This window comes from Phacochoerus africanus, chromosome 8 (genome assembly GCF_016906955.1).
Source record: "Phacochoerus africanus isolate WHEZ1 chromosome 8, ROS_Pafr_v1, whole genome shotgun sequence".
In the NCBI taxonomy this organism is placed as follows: domain Eukaryota; kingdom Metazoa; phylum Chordata; class Mammalia; order Artiodactyla; family Suidae; genus Phacochoerus; species Phacochoerus africanus.
The window spans coordinates 28333415-28351619 of NC_062551.1; the positions used below are offsets into that span (position 1 = coordinate 28333415).

Consider the following 18205-nt stretch of genomic DNA (forward strand, 5'->3'; position numbering starts at 1 on the left):
TTAAAACATTCTCCCCACTATCTACTGTGACTGCCAAACCTAAGTTCAAGGTTCTCGGAGCGACACAAAGACTCACCCGTTATTCCCGGGAGAGAGCCCAGCCCCGCCCTGAAAGCGTTGATTGACAGACAACGCTCCAAGCGCGTAGCCCTGCCCTCCCGAGTCCTTCTCAGCCCCGCCCAGTGGGCGTACGGAGTTTGTTTTGGCGTCAAGCGCGCGCTGTGATGACGCCACGACGCTGACGCCTGAGGATGGCGGCGGCGGCGGCGGCGGCGGCGGCGGGTGCCGTAACCGCGGCCCGGAGAGGGTCAGCACAGGTGCTCAGACGGCAAAGAGCCCGCCGCCCGTGCGAGGTGAGGCGGCTGGGCCCAGGCGACGGCCCCATGGGTGGGAGGGGCTGACGAGCTGCCGCAACGGTCGCTTCCTGGAGCACTGGGCCCGTCCCTATCCAGCTGAGAGCCCTCGGCTCGTGCCCGGGGCGCCGGGGCCTACGGGACTAGGGAGCAGGCCAGGAGACCGCTCTTCGAGGGCCCCGGTATTCGAGGCTGGACTGGCCTTGAGACTTGCTGCTGCGTTGGGTAGCCCGTCTCTGAGGCCGCAAGAGCCAGGTGGTCATGGTCTGCTGTTTCGCCAGCCGGCGTAGGTCAGAGTGGATTGACCCGGTTGTCCTCACTACTTTCTCATGTCCGGCATCTATTGCACATCCACTCCTTTGCGAACGAACGCCAGGGGGCCCGGAGGACGGCTGGTCGCTTCCTTGTTCATTTTGAAGTCTGAGTCCGTCCGGTTCGCCTGCCTTGTAAATTAGTTGTCCCTCTGCTTTTATAAAAGCAGGCAAAGTCCAACTCCTTCACGCTCACTCTCCCTCCATGAGGCTATGAAGTTGAATTCCCACATGAAAAATCTGAATAAATCCTTCATTGCCTAAAACTGGCCCCGTGGTACCTACAGGATAAAGGCCAAAGCTCATAGCAAGGCATTCAGGGCTCTTCATAATCTGATAGAGGTATAATCCCGAAATCCTAGCCACTTCTGTTTCCTGTTTACATTGTTTTGGGGGGTATGTGAACCTGCCTTTAGTTCTGTGTTTTAATACACTCTTGCTTTAGATATGCAATTTTCTCACTTTGTAGTACTTTTTTTTTTTTGGCTTTTTAGGGCCGCACCCGGGCATGGTAATAGTTTTCTTTTCCTTCATCCCCACCTCCACCCACCACTATGGAAAATTTACATCTGTCCTTTAAAGTCTGCCTTAGATTTCATTTCCTTGCAAAAGCCTCCCTTCACATGGAACCCCTGACTCCTCTGAATTTCTATTCATGTTGGAGTTTATTGTGTTGTGTCACCTGATGGTTGGTCTGGCGATTGTGTCTTCTGTCTGCCTCTGAGTGTCTGGCTGTGTGTCTGGCATAAAGTAGGAGCTGAACCAACTGGGATAGGTTGCTGGTTGAGAATGGATATAGATTCGGCTATATTATTTTGAGCACCTTTCAGGGGCCAGGGCCTGAGATGGGCCCAGCAAATGCGAATGTCCTGTTTGTACATGCACACGTGTGCATGCGGTAGGTGGTGCAGCCTTGTCAACCTTGTTGTCTAAAATCTCCTGGGGTGGTTTTTCAGAATACAACTTCAAGAGTCTCATTCTCTCGGAGTTCCCATTGTGGCTCAGTGGTAACAAACCCCACCAGATCCCTGGCTTCACTCAGTGGGTTAAGGATCCAGTGCTGCCTTGAGCTGTGGTGTAAGTCAAAGACGCTGCTCAGTTCCTGAGTTGCTGTGGCTGTGGTTGTAGGCTGGCAGTTGCGGCTCCAGTTCGACCCCTGGCCTGGGGACTTCCATACACCACACATGCGGCCCTAAAAAAAAGAAAAACAAAAAGAGTTTCAGTCTCTGAAATTTTGATTCAGAATATCTGGATTTTGGTAGGAATCTATACATTAAAAAAAGAAATCTCCAGGTGACTTTACTTTGCTCCCTGGTTGAAGATCATTGTCATTGCTTCAGGAAACTGTTGGGTCTTTGTTCAGTGGGAAGGGCTAGCTCTGCCTTGTGGCACATAATTCCTGTTGCAGTCTCATTGCCCATACCTTGGGGAGGCAGGGTGATTTGGTGGGCTTTGGAGTTAGAAGACTTAGATTCAGTTCTTTATTTTTTTGCTTTTTAGGGTCATGCCTGCAGCATATGGAGGCTCCGAGGCTAGGGGTCTAATCAGAGCTACAGCGGCCAGCCCATGCCAAAGCCACAGTAATGCCAGATCCGCATGCCAAAGCCACAGTAATGCCAGATCCGAGCTTTGTCTGTGACCTACACCATAGCTCATGGCAGTGCTGGATCCTTAACCCACTGGGCAAGGTCAGGGATCGAACCCATACCTCATGGTTCCTAGTCGGGTTTCCGCTGCTCCACTACAGGGACTCCTTAGATTGAATTCTTGACCTTTATGAGATCTTAAGGTTCTTTGAGTCCTAGTTTTCTCATCCCATAATAGGAATAATGATGCCTACTTTATGTGGTTGCAGAAAGGAGTGAGAGTGCATATAAGATGCTTAGCACAGTTGGAACTCAGGAAATGGAAGTGTCGCTGTTCTTCTCAGAGTGTGTCCCTTGCCAAAAGGAGATCTTGTCTTAGTAAGCCTGTTTGCTCTGCAGGCTAAGCTTTGTGTAGGAAGCTACTTATGTTATACAATGTCTTTGAGGTAATTTCTGGTCATCAGGAAAAGCTCTGACAAAACTGTGCTTCTACTCAGGGCAGTTGCTATTGGCCGTTCCCCTAGAAGAGATTTGGATTGTTGACTCACTGGAGAGGGGGTTTGTTGAATAAGTACATTGTCCAGTTCTAATTGCAGCTGCTGCACTTGTTAAGTGGTATAAATGAGCTCTAGGAAGTGCAGCTTTCAGGAAATCTTTTTACCTCTTACACTGAGCTAGACTTGCACCCTACCTGGAATGGAATACCCTTGAAGGTACTAGTGTCTGTGAAATCCTAACTATGTACTGAGGTTCTCTGCCACTCAGAAGTTCATAGTTAAGTGAGTGAAAGAGTGGTTTGGACTTCTGTTTTTTTTTTTTTTTTGTCTTTTTGCTATTTCTTGGGCCACTCCCGCGGCACATGGAGGTTCCCAGGCTAGGGGTCGAATTGGAGCTGTAGCCTCCACCTACACCAGAGCCACAGCAACACAGGATCCGAGCCGCACCTGCAACCTACACCACAGCTCACAGCAACATTGGATCGTTAACCCACTGAGCAAGGCCAGGGATCGAACCGCAACCTCATGGTTCCTAGTCGGATTTGTTAACCACTGCACCACGATGGGAACTCCTGGACCTCTGTTTTATTTTATAAATGTGAGCATGTTATGTGGGCAACTCTGATCCTCTTCACAGCTTCCCAGCTGTATGATGTGAATTGGCTATAGGTGTGCCAAATTATTGACCCTTAAGCTTTGAAATAGCTGAGAATAGCTGTCTCATTGACCCCAGGATACACAGAGAAAAATTGAGAAGTACAGCCCTGAAAGAAGGGAGACATTTCTGCTTGTTGAGACCTGGAGAGAGACTTATTTATTTGAACTTTCTTTACTTCCAAGAATCTTACTCAGTGAGTATTAAGCCAATTTGTGTTGGCTAGGTCATCACTGAGCTAATTCTTGGTACAGCCCTCTGTTGCCATGGTATCCCATGTGATGCTAAAGTAGAAAAATGTGCTATTTTCATTTTCTATGGGAAAATTATTGCAGAGGGACTCCTTCCAGGCTTCAAGCCTTGAAGTGGCCTCAAAGGGCACCATAAGAGTAATGGATGAGGGGACCATTTGTCTGGAACAATCTGGGCTGTAAGTTCCTTGAGAGCAGAGATTATAACTGCCTTCTATTTGTCTGTCACAGCCCCTGGCAGAGTTCCTGGCCCACAGCAGGAGCTCAGTAAATATTTGCGGGTTGAACTTTGGGATTTGGAAGGAGAACCCCAGGTACATTGCCAGAGTCTGTATTTCTGATGATGGGATGGGCAGTGAGTGGGATGTTTCAGATGGAGTTGGGGTCAGGATAAAATGAGGAGGACAAAACAAACTTTTCAACTTGTCACTCTCTCTCAGCACCAAGGCAGGAGTCTCTGTTCACTAGTTATTACCATGTAGAGAAGTGGTACATAGCCAGAGTCCTTGAGAAGTGGGGTCCTGAGTTACAATATTCCAAAAAGAAGTTGTGATAATTTTTTTATGAAATAATGTTAAAAGTTAAAACATTGTGAAAATGAATAGTGAACTGTCTTTAAATACAAACACTAATCATTTTTTAATAATTGGCATATATTTGGCATAATAATTTGCTGTTTATTCCTCCAACTTTCTTTCTAATGCATATACTAGTCTGTACATTTCTACTATATATGTGTGTATATATGTATGTACATATGCATATTTATTTATTTATTTAAGCTGCCCTGTGGCATATGGAGTTCACAGGCTGGAAATCAGCTCTGAGCCACAGTTCACAGTTGGAACCTAGCTGCAGCTGTGGCAACACCTGATCCTTTAACTCACTGTGTTAGGCTGGGGATTGAACCTGTGTCCTCGCATTTGAGAGATGCTGCTGATCCCTTTGCACCAGAGCAGGAACTCCATATATATATATATATATATATATATATATATATATATTTTTTTTTTTTGTCTTTTTGCTATTTCTTTGGGCCGCTCCTGTGGCATATGGAGATTCCCAGGCTAGGGGTCGAATCGGAGCTGTAGCCACTGGCCTACACCAGAGCCACAGCAACGCGGGATCCGAGCCGCGTCTGCAACCTACACCACAGCTCATGGCAACGCCGGATCGTTAACCCACTGCGCAAGGGCAGGGACCGAACCCGCAACCTCATGGTTCCTAGTCGGATTCGTTAACCACTGCGCCACGACAGGAACTCCCCCTATATATATTTTTTAACGTTGAAAATGTAATATTTGGGCCTCTAGCCTTCTGAGATGTCCCATTCTGTCCGTGGCGGTTGTTTCTCCCAGGGACACTCTCATCTTCTGAGACAGACCGTGTTCTGTCTATGGAACGTCTGTTTCTGATTTCACGTTTCTGTGGCTTGCTTTTGAATTTTTTCCTGCACAAAGCCCCAGATCCTCACTTGGCAGCCTATCCTTGAGCTCACAGAAGACCTGGAGCATGATTATCCCCTTGTGCCCCATTTTCCTACAACATCTTTACAAAGGAATAGGAGGAAGGTGGTCCTCTTGCACTTCCTACTTTTCTTTTGATCATAAAAATGTAGCCCATTTAGATCTCAAGGCAGAGCCCTCCTGACTGCCCACTTGTATCCTTTACAAGTGTCCTATATTAACCTATTTTTTGCCCATCAGAAGAAAAATGTATTATGTGGTAATTTTAAAATACAGCAAGAGCACAGAAGTATGTAAAGTGAGAAGTTAAAGTCCCCCTTACTTTTTTCCTTCCTTCTGCCTGTTTCCCTGAATTCCCATACCCTAGAGGCAGGCACTGTCAACAGTTTCTTTTCTACCTTTCCAGGATATTTTTTTGCCGTGTAAATGTCTGTACCTTTTTTTTTTAATGCTTCATTGAACACATGCATAACATAATATTTTAACTACTTAATACATCAGGAACATGGGTCCCAGCACAAAGCCATTCAATAAAATTGACGGATATCTTTCTTTTGTCTTTTTAGGGCCACACCCACAGGATATGGAAGTTCCCAGGCTAGGGGTCAAATTGGAATTGTAGCTGCCGGCCACAGCCACAACACCACCATGTCCGAGCCACTTCTGTGACCTATACCGCAGCTCACGGCAACGCCAGATTTTTCACCCACTGGGCCAGGCCAGGGATCGAACCTGTGTCCTCATTGATGCTTGTCAGATTCATTTCCACTGAGCCATGACTTAACTTTCTTTGTCAGTATCAATGGATTTATGGATGTTCCCGTTGTGGTTCAGTGGCAACAAATCCGACTAGTATCCATGGGGATGCGAGTTTGATTCCTGGCCTGGCACAGTGGGTTAAGGATCCAATGTTGCTATGAGTTTTGGTGTAGGTCACACATGCAGCTTTGATCTGGCATTGTGGCTGTGGCCTAGGCTGGTAGCTGCAGCTCTGATTTGACCCCTAGCCTGGGAACTTCCATATAACACGGGTACAGCCCTTTAAGAGAAAAAAAAAAAAAAAAAGGAAAGAAATTTCTGGGTCTCATGTTGGTGTCCCTGTTTTAGAAAGCAATTGTGTGGTTGCTTCTAAGGTTGCAGAGGTCTTTGTTCAGGGTTTTTTTGTCTAAAGTGACAGGCTTCTTCACCTGCCGTCTCTGCTTGCCTCATGATGGTTAGAAGTGCTGTTTAAGTTACTTATTTCTGGGATTCCTGAGAGATTACTGCCTACTTCATTTCAATAGACATTCTTTCAAAACACAGGAGTGGAATACAGAGATCTTTGAAGGTGAAACATTTGCTGTGGAGAACAGTCTTAGGAGGTGTTGGGCTGGGTGCCTATGGGCCCTGCCTGGCAGACATCCACACACTCCTGTAGCCAGGCAAATTGTCTCAGGATCCATCCCTGCCTGTCCCCTCCCACTAGGCCCCTGGCCTCCCCACAGATGGGTCTGGCCAATTGTAGACAATCTTGCTTTGGTGTTCAGGTAACAATTTGTAAGACCCAAACAGACCTGAGAGCTCTGGCTTCCTTTGTTGTTGAGAACATTTATACAAGTGTCCAAAGAGCATGGCTCTGGTTTATCCACCAATCTGGCCTCTTCCTGCCACTTGAAAATTTCTGAGGTTCTGGGATTGTTGCCCTGCAGCAAAAAGAAATCTGAGAGCCAGACCATCTTTCATTAAGTGTTAACAAACTTCAAATGGCTACTCTGAGCTCAGCACTTTGTTGGGAACCAGAGGGTTCTAGAAACCTGAGAAGTGGCCTTTTCCCTCAAGAGGCTGCCAAATCTAGTGATCAAAAGTAATCTAGGGAGTTCCCGTCGTGGCGCAGCGGAAACAAATTCGACTAGGAACCAACCTTGACGTTGCGGGTTCGATCCCTGGCTTTGCTCAGTAGGTTAAGGATCCGGCATTGCCATGAGCTGTGGTGTACGTCACAGACCCGGCTGGGATCTGACGTTGCTGAGGCTGTGGTGTAGGCCGGCAGCTATAGCTCTGATTGGACCCCTAGCCTGGGAACCTCCATATGCTGCAGGTTGCGGCCATAAAAAAAAAAAGACAAAAGGCCAAAAAAAAAAAAAAAGAAGAAGTAATCTAGTATAGCAGCGAGCAGTGTGACCAGGGTTGTACTTGGAATGGAGGTTTTGGAAGACATGCCCTTCAGAAAAGATACTCAGTAAATGTTCAATGATTCACCAGCTGTGTGGTATGAGGAAGAATTGAGGCTTTGACCTGGAGAGGTTGAGCTTGTCTGGGCCCCAAGCACTCCTGGAGTCTTTCTGGTTTAGTAGAAGGAACTCTGGATGGAGAACCAGGTTTGAGTTTGTACTTAGCTGTCATCATCCATTTGTCGACTGGCTTTGGACAAGTTTCTACCTTTTTGGCTTCTTGTTTCTGTAGAGTGTTAGTGCTGCACCCTGTCCAGCACCTTTACCTTCTTTGAGGAGTGCTTTGGATCAGGCTGGGACTTGAGGGTGTAGAGGCTGACTCTGGAGGGTTCAATACTTTATGAAAGATTTGTTAGGATTGGTGTCATGAAACAGGATGGTGACTTGTGAGAGCTGGCATAGTGTGACCTTCCTGGGTGGTGGCTTCCTGAGGCTTTCCTCACTCATCGCCACCCACACATGCTCCCAGCCTGGGCGCTCTGCTGGGGGCACACATAGGAGAGAGAGCTGAGGACAGAAGGAGTTTGCCCTTCTTCTCAGGAGGGGTTTGCCAGCCACTTCCTTTGTCCCTATGTTTGCCTTTTCACTTAACTGATGTGGAAAGATAATTTTTTTTTTTGGCCACATCCATGGCTTGTGGAAGTTCATGGGCCAGGGGTCAGACCTGTGCCACAGCAATGACAGGGTTGGATCCTTAACTGCTAGGCCACCAGGGAACTCTTGAAAAGAGAATTTAACAGATGTGATTGGAGTGTGGAGCAGCCCTGACCACCTGGAGATTATCAGCAGTTCCCTGCTCTCAGAGCTGGCATCCTTTCTCCTCCACTCTGGATCTGTCTTGTTGGAAGTGTGGAGTATTAGCATCAACCTATCTTTGAAGAGTTTCTAATTGGAACAAATATGAGAGAAACTGTGTCACAGAAGCAAAGAAGCAAGGTCAAAGGCGGGAAAATCCTTGGCTCTTGTACTGCTGACTCGAGATTCTTATTCAGGCTTTGTTTAAAGTGAAAAGTCAGGTCTTTTCTTTTGTAAATCTTAGTTTTTTTCATCAGGACCAGACTAGGTATGCAGATTTAAACAAAAAGGCTGTGGGTATACCTGGACCCAGTAATTTCGTGGATCTAGGGTTCTACCTTCTCACCAGGAAGAAGTAACATCTGAGTAGCCATGCCGGGTCAATCATGCAGTTTCTCTTCTCTCTGAATGGTAGTAGACATTGCTTACAGTATGGTGTTGTGGGGTCAGGGCCCATGTTCTGCCTCAGGAATCCTGACCCAAGAGCTGTTTTTTGTTTTCCTGAGCTGCATTGAGTCTTATTTTCCCTGAAAAAGAGATGAGTCTGCAAAATTCCAAAGTCCCTGGTTCTTTTTTAAATTTAACTTAATTTAATTAGTTTATTTTTATTTCGTTGTTGTTGTTGTTTAGGTCCATACCTGCGGCATATGGAGGTTCCCAGACTAGGGGTCACATCAGAGCTACAGCTGCTGGTCTATGCCACAGCCACAGCAACACCAGATCGTTAACCCACTGAGGGAGGCCAGGGATCAAACCCGCAACTTCATGGTTCCTAGTCAGATTCGTTTCTGTTGCACCATGATGGGAACTCCCAAAGTGCACAGTTCTGTCTTTGGTCTCTGTGAAAAACAACCCTGTTTCTAAATGCCTTTGTTTAAATATGATTTCCTCAGCTGCTATGTGGGATCTCCTGGGCATTTGGGTGAGAACTGTATTGGTCGAGGAATCTTTTCCACTTACATGAGGAAAGATCAGTCTCATTCTGCTGAGAGTCATAGTGACATATGATTAAAAACTAAGCCCTTGATCTTTGGTCTTTTTATCTGATGGATTGGTAATCAAGGTCTTGGTTATGTTTTAGAGGTAAGCTTGTTCCTTGGAGGAGATGGCCACCATCTTGAATTCAGGCCCTCGACTCTCTCAGGGCCTCTCTGTGGGTTCTTTGTGACCTTCAAGGTGCCCCAGCAAAACCTCCCTGAGTTTCCCTCTGCTGCCTTTCATGGGATCTTTCGCTGGCTTTGCAGGGGAGTGGGGCTGGGTTGGTGTTGCCCTTTGGTAGCGTGGAATCTCTGACCCTGACCATTAGATTCTGCATCCAGCCATCCCACTGCAACTCATCCAGAACTGAATGCTTCCCACTGCTTCCCAAACCTGTCCCTCCTGCTGCACTCCTGCCCCTCTGCCCAGGACCTGAGGTGCCATCTACTCCTTCCTTTCACCTGTTATGTCTGGCCTCCAGTCCCTGTCAGTTCTCCATTCCACCACACTGTCTGGGCTGCCCTTTCAGTCTACTTTGACCCTCCTCCTGTTCACAGCTACACTTCTTTTTTTTTTTTTTCTTTCTTTCTTCTTTTTAATGAAAGAAAAACTGAGGGTTTTTTCCTTTACATTTTCTTTTGTATATGTTTACATTATGCTTTGAAAATAAGATATTGAAGTGTAGAGCACTAGTTCAGGGAAGAGAGTAGCTTCTGAACCACATATTTGATGAAAATCTCAAAGTAAGGACTTTTACTAACTGTCACCACCATCATCCTACATTGTTGAGTTCTCCTGAGAACCTGAATTTCACCAGGCAACAGCATTCTCTCTCTCTTTTTTTGTCTTTTTGTTGTTATTGTTATTGTTGTTGTTGTTGTTGCTATTTCTTGGGCCGCTCCCGCGGCATATGGAGGTTCCCAGGCTAGGGGTTGAATCGGAGCTGTAGCCACCGGCCTACGCCAGAGCCACAGCAACGCGGGATCCGAGCCGCGTCTGCAACCTACACCACAGCTCACGGCAACGCCGGATCGTTAACCCACTGCGCAAGGGCAGGGACCGAACCCGCAACCTCATGGTTCCTAGTGGGATTCGTTAACCACTGCGCCACGACCGGGACTCCCTTTCTCTTTTTTTTTGACCTTGCTGGCAGCATGCAGAATTTCCTGTTTTTATGTTCTGCTCTTCATTTAGTTTTTGCTCTTCATTTAGACTATGAGTTTATTGACATGAATTACCTGTTTTAGGTATGTTAAAATATAACCTGCACTGGACATCTTACTCATTCTCCTATCCCCAGTAGGTGTTCAGTAAATATTTTCTTTGAATTAATCATTTTATCCCCAATTCTGCATGTCATAAATAATAGGAAATTCTCACCCATGGGGCCCTTGGATAGACATAGAGAAGGGCAGCCTAGATAGAAGTGATAGAAGTGGGAGTTCCTGTCACCGCTTTGCAGAAATGAATCTGACTAGGAACCATGAAGTTGCAGGTTCAATCCCTGGCCTCGCTCAGTGGGTTAAGGATCTGGCATTGCTGTGAGCTGTGGTGTGTGTCGTAGACGTGGCTTGGATCTGGTGTTGCTGTGTCTGTGGCGTAGTCTGGCAGCTGCATCTCCACTTAGACCCCTAGCCTGGGAACCTCCATATGCCGCAGGTGCGGCCCTAAAAAGCAAAAAAAAAAAAAAAAAAGTAATAGAAGTGGTACTTCAGTACTTCTTGTCCAGGGCTCCACCAGCCACAAGATGTTAATAGTCAGAACATCTTTGGGAAACAAATGGGGAAGACTCCTGGATCCTCATCCCAGGGAAGCAGACTACCCCAATCCACAGCCTGAGTCTCATATGGATGAAGTTGTTAGTGTCCTTTCTGAGGTCAAGATCCCCTCTACCTCTTAAATGAAGCCCAGATTAGTTTGGTGGCTACCTGGTGGCAGTGTGCTAAGTAAGACTGGTGGTCCTCAATTCATTGGGATTGATTTTAGCTAGTTCTGGGACTTCTGTGGTATTTTAGCCATCTGTGTGGTAAATTGGGGAAGTGATAGACCCTGGAACAGGATGTTAAACTGCCAAGCTGAGGATTAGCAAATTAGAGGGAGCCATCCAGGAAAGAGTGAGGTTAGTGCAGAGACGCAGGGCAGTGGGTGGTGGTGGTTGTTGCAGGGGATGAGGGAATTAACTCATACAGGCCCAGGAGGCCTAGAGGGCAAGGAAGATATCCATGAGGGAAGGGGCCTTGGAGAAGCCTGGTGGGTGATAGTGTTGGAGAATGGGCCTCCAACACTCCATACTGCTGTTTCATAAAAGATGAGTCAGAGTAATAAGAGGAATGATTTTAACCTTTAAAAAACATAGGACTTCGCCTATGATAAGGGACCCAGGTGGAGTAGGGAGGAGGGTGGGGACAGCAATAGCAGAGCCTGTGCATGTTCTTGCCCTTCTTCCAAGTTGAAGAGCAGCATGAAAATCAGACCCAGGGAGGAGTTCTCTTGTGGCACAGAGGGTTATGATCTGGTGTTGTCACTGTGGCAGCTTGGGTCACTGCTGTGTCACAGGTTCGGTCACTGGCCCAGGCACTTCCACATGCCAAGGATGTGGCCAAAAAAAAAAAAAAAAATCAGACCCAGGGAGATGGTTGCATCAGGACCTTAGAGCTTAGACCCAGTCTCATTTAGATCCTCCATGGTGCTCCGAGCACACAGGGGCCAAAGCCATCCTCCCTTGTAGGGAAACACATTAGAGTCAGGTCTTCAGGCTTGCTTTATCCAGGGGCAAGGAGAAGGGGGTGAGGAGGATGGCTGGTATCCCTTCACAAGTGTCCCTAGCTATGCTGAATTGTCCTTTCTTCTATCTGTATAGGTGTAGACGGGGCACTGCCTGCAGAGCAGGTCCTGCCAGCCTCGCTAGAGAGGATGCCCCCGTGTCCGTGATGGGCTGTGGGACAAGCAAGGTCCTTCCCGAGCCGCCCAAGGATGTCCAGCTGGATCTGGTCAAGAAGGTGGAGCCCTTCAGTGGCACTAAGAGTGATGTATACAAGCACTTCATCACAGAGGTGGAAAGTGTTGGCCCTCTCAAAGCTGGCTTCCCAGCAGGCAGTCAGCGTGCCAACCCCTGCCCTGGTGCCCCCACTACCGGCCGTACAGAGCCTCCCTCAGAACCACCACGCAGAGCCAGGGTGGCTAAGTACAGGGCCAAATTCGACCCACGCGTGACGGCCAAGTATGACATCAAAGCTCTGATTGGCCGAGGCAGCTTCAGCCGGGTGGTACGTGTGGAACACCGGGCAACCCGGCAGCCATATGCCATTAAGATGATTGAAACCAAGTACCGGGAGGGGCGGGAGGTGTGTGAGTCAGAGCTCCGTGTGTTGCGCCGGGTGCGTCACGCCAACATCATCCAGCTGGTGGAGGTGTTTGAGACACAGGAGCGCGTGTACATGGTGATGGAGCTGGCCACTGGTGGAGAGCTCTTTGACCGCATCATCGCCAAGGGTTCTTTCACTGAGCGTGACGCCACTCGGGTGCTGCAGATGGTGCTGGATGGCGTCCGGTATCTGCACGCACTGGGAATCACACATCGAGACCTCAAGCCTGAGAATCTGCTCTACTACCATCCAGGCACTGACTCCAAGATCATCATCACCGACTTTGGCCTGGCCAGTGCCCGCAAGAAGGGTGACGACTGCCTGATGAAGACTACGTGTGGCACACCCGAGTATATTGCCCCTGAGGTCCTGGTCCGCAAGCCCTACACCAACTCCGTGGACATGTGGGCACTGGGCGTCATTGCCTACATCCTGCTCAGTGGCACCATGCCCTTTGAGGATGACAACCGCACCAGGCTGTACCGGCAGATCCTCAGGGGCAAGTACAGTTACTCTGGAGAGGTGAGTCTGCCCTGTCCCTGGATGTTGGGAGGCCCTTGAGTAGGGATGGGGTTCCTATCCTGTAGCCTTCATCAAGGGGACATGCTATGAGAGCCATGTTCTCGGGGCCAGGCAGGTGATGTAGAAAATGGTAAAGTGAGACTAGCAGAGTATATTAGTTTGCGTTCTCTCAAAAGTGAGCCCTGAGACAAGGACTTGGGAGCAGATAGTTGTTTTTTTTTTTTTTTTTTAATTTTTTTTATTTTCCCACTGTACAGCAAGGGGGTCAGGTTATCCTTACATGTATACATTACAATTACATTTTTCCCCCACCCTTTGTTCTGTTGCAACATGAGTATCTAGACAAAGTTCTCAATGCTATTCAGCAGGATCTCCTTGTAAATCTATTCTTGGAGCAGATAGTTTAATTGGGATGTGGTTCCATTAAGCACAAGTGGAGGGTGGGGAAAGTGAGGCAGAAAGGAAAAAAGATAATGAAGGGTACATGAAGGAGTGGATTGCCACTGTGGGTCATTGGAACTCAGTTCCACAGAGCACCCTGTGAATAATCATGGGGATTGTGCCTCAGAATTGTACCACTGAGGGGTGAGGATCCAGCCTTGCTGTGAGCTGTGATATAGGTCACAGATGTGGCTCAGATCTGGCGTAGCTGTGGCATAGGTCGGCAGCTACAGCTCTGCTTCAACCCCTAGACTGGGAACCTCCAAATGCCGTGAGTGCGGCCCTTAAAAAAAAAGAAAAAAGAAAAGAATTGTACCACTGAGGGACAGGAGAGAGGGTAATTATTAATGAACTGATTCTTGTATGAGTCAAGAATTTCTTTTCCAGTACCTGCAGAGCGACAGCGCAGGCAAGCTCAGGGGTGGGCTGAGAGGAAGTGGGGCAGGGCCTCCATAGTATCTGCCCCAGAGGATGGGGGCAAGCTAGTAACCATGCCCTGTCTAGCAAAATAGCTGCTTTTCAACCCGGCCTGGTTTTGCCACAAAGTAGAGAGGACTCTGTACACCGAGTCCACTTTTTTAAAGAGAAGCCAGAGGAGTCCTGCTGTGGCTCAGTGGGTTAAGGATCTGGTGTTGTCTCTGTGGTGGTGTGGGTTTGATCCCTGGCCTGGAAACTTCCACATGCCACGGGTGCAGCCAAAAAAAAAAAAAAAAGAAAAGGCCAGAAAATCTGATCTTAAAAATGTTGAAATGTAATTCACATATTTAGGCAGCACCTTGTGTTTAACTCAGTGGATGCTCACCGATAGGCCTTATTCAACAAGCAGGCCACCAGTTTGTTACTTTGGCTCCATTGATAGTCCTGGTGCCTGAAAAGATCTGTCAGCTTTCAGCACTGCTGGGAGCTGAAGGGAAGTGCAGAACAAGAAAAAAATGGTTGGCCCTTAGGCAAGATGCTGACTGGGTATGAGACAAGGAAACAGCAAGCATGGCAAGCTGGAATAAAATGCTGTAGTTGGAGAGGTTGTGAAGAACAGAATGTGTGATGGCTTTATGTGGGAGTTGAGGTAATCTTTGCAGAATGACAGGATTCTGCCAAGGTAGTGAGTGAGGGCCCTTCCCCCAAGTGGTCTTTGCAGAGGGCTCCCCACAGTGTTTCTCTCAAGCCTGTGCTGCTGTCTGTGCCTCTTGAACAGCCTGGACTGGGCCCTCCCTGGACTCAGCCAGTTGGTCCATAGCAGCATTTCCTACAGGAATTGCCCCAAAGCCTCATGGAGGCCAAGCGCTTTCAGCGCTTGAGATCCTGTGCTCCATCACCCTCCCTCTCAGCTTTGGGATGTGGGAGGGTCAGTGAAGGATCCCTCCAGTGGGCATGGGAGCTGGCCCTCTCGAGGGGCATCCCCGAGTCCTGTGCATCAGTGTGGTGTGGGGAAGGGAGGGAAGCCCTCTTCAGGTCAGCTCTGTACTGACCACGGGCCAAAGACAAGCTGGGACTTTGTCCATCTCTCCATTAAAGTTTTTATTTATTATTATTATTTTTTAATGGACACCCTCACAGCATATAGAAGTTCCCAGGCCAGGGATTGAATCCAAGCCATAGCTGTGACCTATGTCACAGCTGTGGCAGTGCTGGATCCTTTTACCCACTGTGCCAGGCCTGGGATCGAACCTGAATCTTTCTGGCAACCTGAGCCACTGCAGTCAGATTCTTAACCCTCTGCGCCATGGCAGGAACTCCTCCCCTAAAGTTTTTCACGTTTTCATCCTTGCTCCAGATGGATTCAACAAAACAAATACTGACTGGCCAGGAGGCTCAGACTCTGATGGGGTGGTCACAGAGGGTGAGAGGGCTGCTTACTCTTTAGGCCAGGTTTCATCACGGATCAAAAGACCTCACTGAGGCATTGTTGCACCAGTGCTGTGCTTGGCTTACCCTTGGAGCTCTGTGTGGTGTAGCTTAGCTACAGGAAGGAGGGAGGTTCTCCAGGAGATGCTGACAAAGGAAAGACACTTTCCAGAAAGAAGTTCATAGGTTTGCTTAAGAGTTCCTGATTCTGGCAGTGTTGATCAAGCAGTTTATCTAATTGGAGGTCGCACAGTCTTTCTAACTGGCTTTTTGTCTGAGGATGAGAGAATGACAGATGAGTAGGGTGGGGAATGGACTCAGGCTTTCTGCTCCTGTTGTGGCCACCAACTGGATACTGAGACACTGCTTCCTGCTCTCCTGGAATCAGGTGGCATAAATCTGGGGTTCCCAGAGGGTGTGGGGTGCTCCCTAGCCTTTTTTTTTTTTTTTTTTTTAGTTTTTAAATTTAAAAAACTTATTAATTTATTTATTTTTAAAATTTATTTAAGGAATTCCCATTATGGCTTGTCAGGTTAAGAACCCGACTAGTATCCATGAGGATCAGGGTTCAAGTCTTGGCCTCGCTTGGTGGGTTAAGGATCTGGCGTTGCTCCAAGCTGTAGCATAGGTTGCAGATGCTGCTTGTTGCTGTGACTGTGGCATAGGCCCGCAGCTCCAGCTCCAGTTTGATCCCTGGCTTGGGAACTTCATATGCTGCAAGTGTGGCCCTAAAAAAGCAAAAAATAAAATTTATTTATTATTTTTTCTTTTATTGCAGCACCCTCAGCATATGGAAGTTCCTAGGCCAGAGATTATATCTGAGCTGGAGCTGTGACCACAGCTGCCAGCAACACCGGAACCTTAACCCACTTCAATGGGTGGGGGGATCCAACTGGTGCCTCCACAGTGACAAGCCAACTCATTAACCCACTGTGCCACGGTTTTTTGTTGTTGTTGTTGGTTGTTTTTTTTTTTTTTTTTTAATTAAAATATAGTTGAGGAGTTCCTATCATGGCGCAGTGGAAACAAATCTGACTAGGAACCATGAGGTTGCAGGTTCGATCCTTGGCCTCACTCAATGGGTTAAGGATCTGGCATTGCTGTGAGCTGTGGTGTAGTTCGCAGATGCCGTTCAGATCTGGCATTGCTGTGGCTCTGGTGTAGGCCGGCGGCTACAGCTCCGATTAGACCCCTAGCCTGGGAACCTCCATATGCCGTGAGTGCGGCCCTAAAAGGACAAAAGACAAAAATAATAATAATAATAAAAAAATATAGTTGATTTACAATGTTGTGCCAGTTTCTGCTGTACAGTAGGGCACTTTATAGCTTTTGGCCCCCATTACCCTTCATTGGAAGCTGAGAGCATCAGTTCCTTGTCCAAGTCAAGTCCCTGGCCAGCACTGAAGGCATCTGTCCGTTATCAGGAGCTCAGCTGATCCCAAGAGCAGATTCTGCCACCATCTGCAGAAAGCTCTGGATTGGGAGGAATTTGTTTGGGGTGTTTTCCTGGATGAGGAGCCCTCATCATTAGATCAGGCTCTCTGAGCTGGAGACCAGGCACCTGCCTGTGTTCTGCTGGTCATTGCCTACCAGTAAGTGCACTGGCGAAGATGAAGACGTGAAGGCCTGTTCCCTATCCCCATGAAGCTTGAGGTTGTTGGGAGAAAGGACTGGGAATAGGAAATGGCCACAGAATGAATCCTCGTTGGTTGACAGGCACATGCTACCTCAGGCCTGGGCGGTCCGAACATGGGCCATGGGGCTCTGGTCAGGTGGCTGGACTGGCCCCCCTTCTTAGGGCTGGGCCCTGCCCCTATCCTTACCCAGCCAACTGTCTGCTGCCATGTGACAGTCATTTGCTCTTATGAAGGCCATCTAAGTGAGCAGGGCCCTGGAATTCCCACTGTGGCTCAGCAGGTTAAGAACATGACTAGTGGAGTTCCCGTCATGGCTCAGTGGTAGCGATGCTGACTAGTATCCATGAGGACCAAGGTTTGATCACTGGCCTCGCTCAGTGGGTTAAAGGATCTGGCGTTGCTGTAGGCTGTGGTGTAGGTCACAAACGAGGCTCAGATCCCATTGCTGTGGCTGTGGCCTAGGATGGCAGCTATAGCTCCAATTTAAAGCCTAGCCTGGGAACTTCCATGTGCAGTAGGTGCGGCCCTAAAAAGACCGGGTGGGGTAGGTTGGGGGAATGAGCAAAGCTGTTCCAGAAAACCTGTCTAAGAAAGCATGCCATTTTGAGGGGCCTTCTTGTGCAAATGAAGGATCCCCCACTTTGAGCTCAGCAAGGCTCGTAGGTATAGGCTCCTCACCTGACAGTAACTACTAAGTGCTGTAGCTCTCGATGCCTTTCTAATAGGCACCCTGCCCCTTTATAGTGGTCTCTCTTGTACACCAGGCCCTATCCAGTGTGCTTGTTCCCCAAGGGCTCTGCCCATGCAACCCTCTGTCAGGCTCAGTGGTTTCTGTGGACTTGAATAGAAGGCTTCCTGCAGGAAGTGGGCCTTGAGAAGAGGGAAACTCAGAGAAGGGCACATTGCTGACTGTGCTCCAGAGTCAACAGGAGATTGGGAATAATAGAGCAGAGATTGACAAGGCTTGGCCAGGCCTGGTGTTTGTTGCTGGAAGCTCTGTAGTGCCAGGGATTATTTGGGGATTCAGTGTGTTAGGTGACAGGGAGCCCTTTGGGTTCTTGATGGTGAAGGGCAAGTATAGCAGGAAGTGTTGTGGGAAACCAGCAGGAGGAAGACAGACTGGAGGCTTTTGGAGTGGTCCTCATTTGTGATGAGGGAGCCTGGTGTCCTGGGGATATTTGGAGCAAATCTGGGATTCCAGAGACTGGGCTCCACATGGTACATGTGAGCCATAGTTTAGGAAGAGTAGAAGTGGGGGACAGAACCCTCTTGCAGCTGTGCAGTAGGAGCGTC

At 48.2% G+C, this 18205-nt stretch overlaps 1 protein-coding gene across 1 annotated transcript in view; it reads left to right on the top strand.

Moving 5' to 3' along the window:
* Positions 1–233: 233 nt before the first annotated feature.
* The window catches only part of PSKH1 (protein serine kinase H1), a 30521-nt gene continuing 12549 nt past the window's right edge, over positions 234–18205 (top strand). The window contains exons 1-2 of the mRNA XM_047789829.1: positions 234–353; positions 11963–12989. Of these exons, the coding sequence (XP_047645785.1) occupies positions 12033–12989 (957 nt within the window). The 5' untranslated portion in view covers positions 234–353; positions 11963–12032. The remainder of the gene's footprint in view (positions 354–11962; positions 12990–18205) is intronic.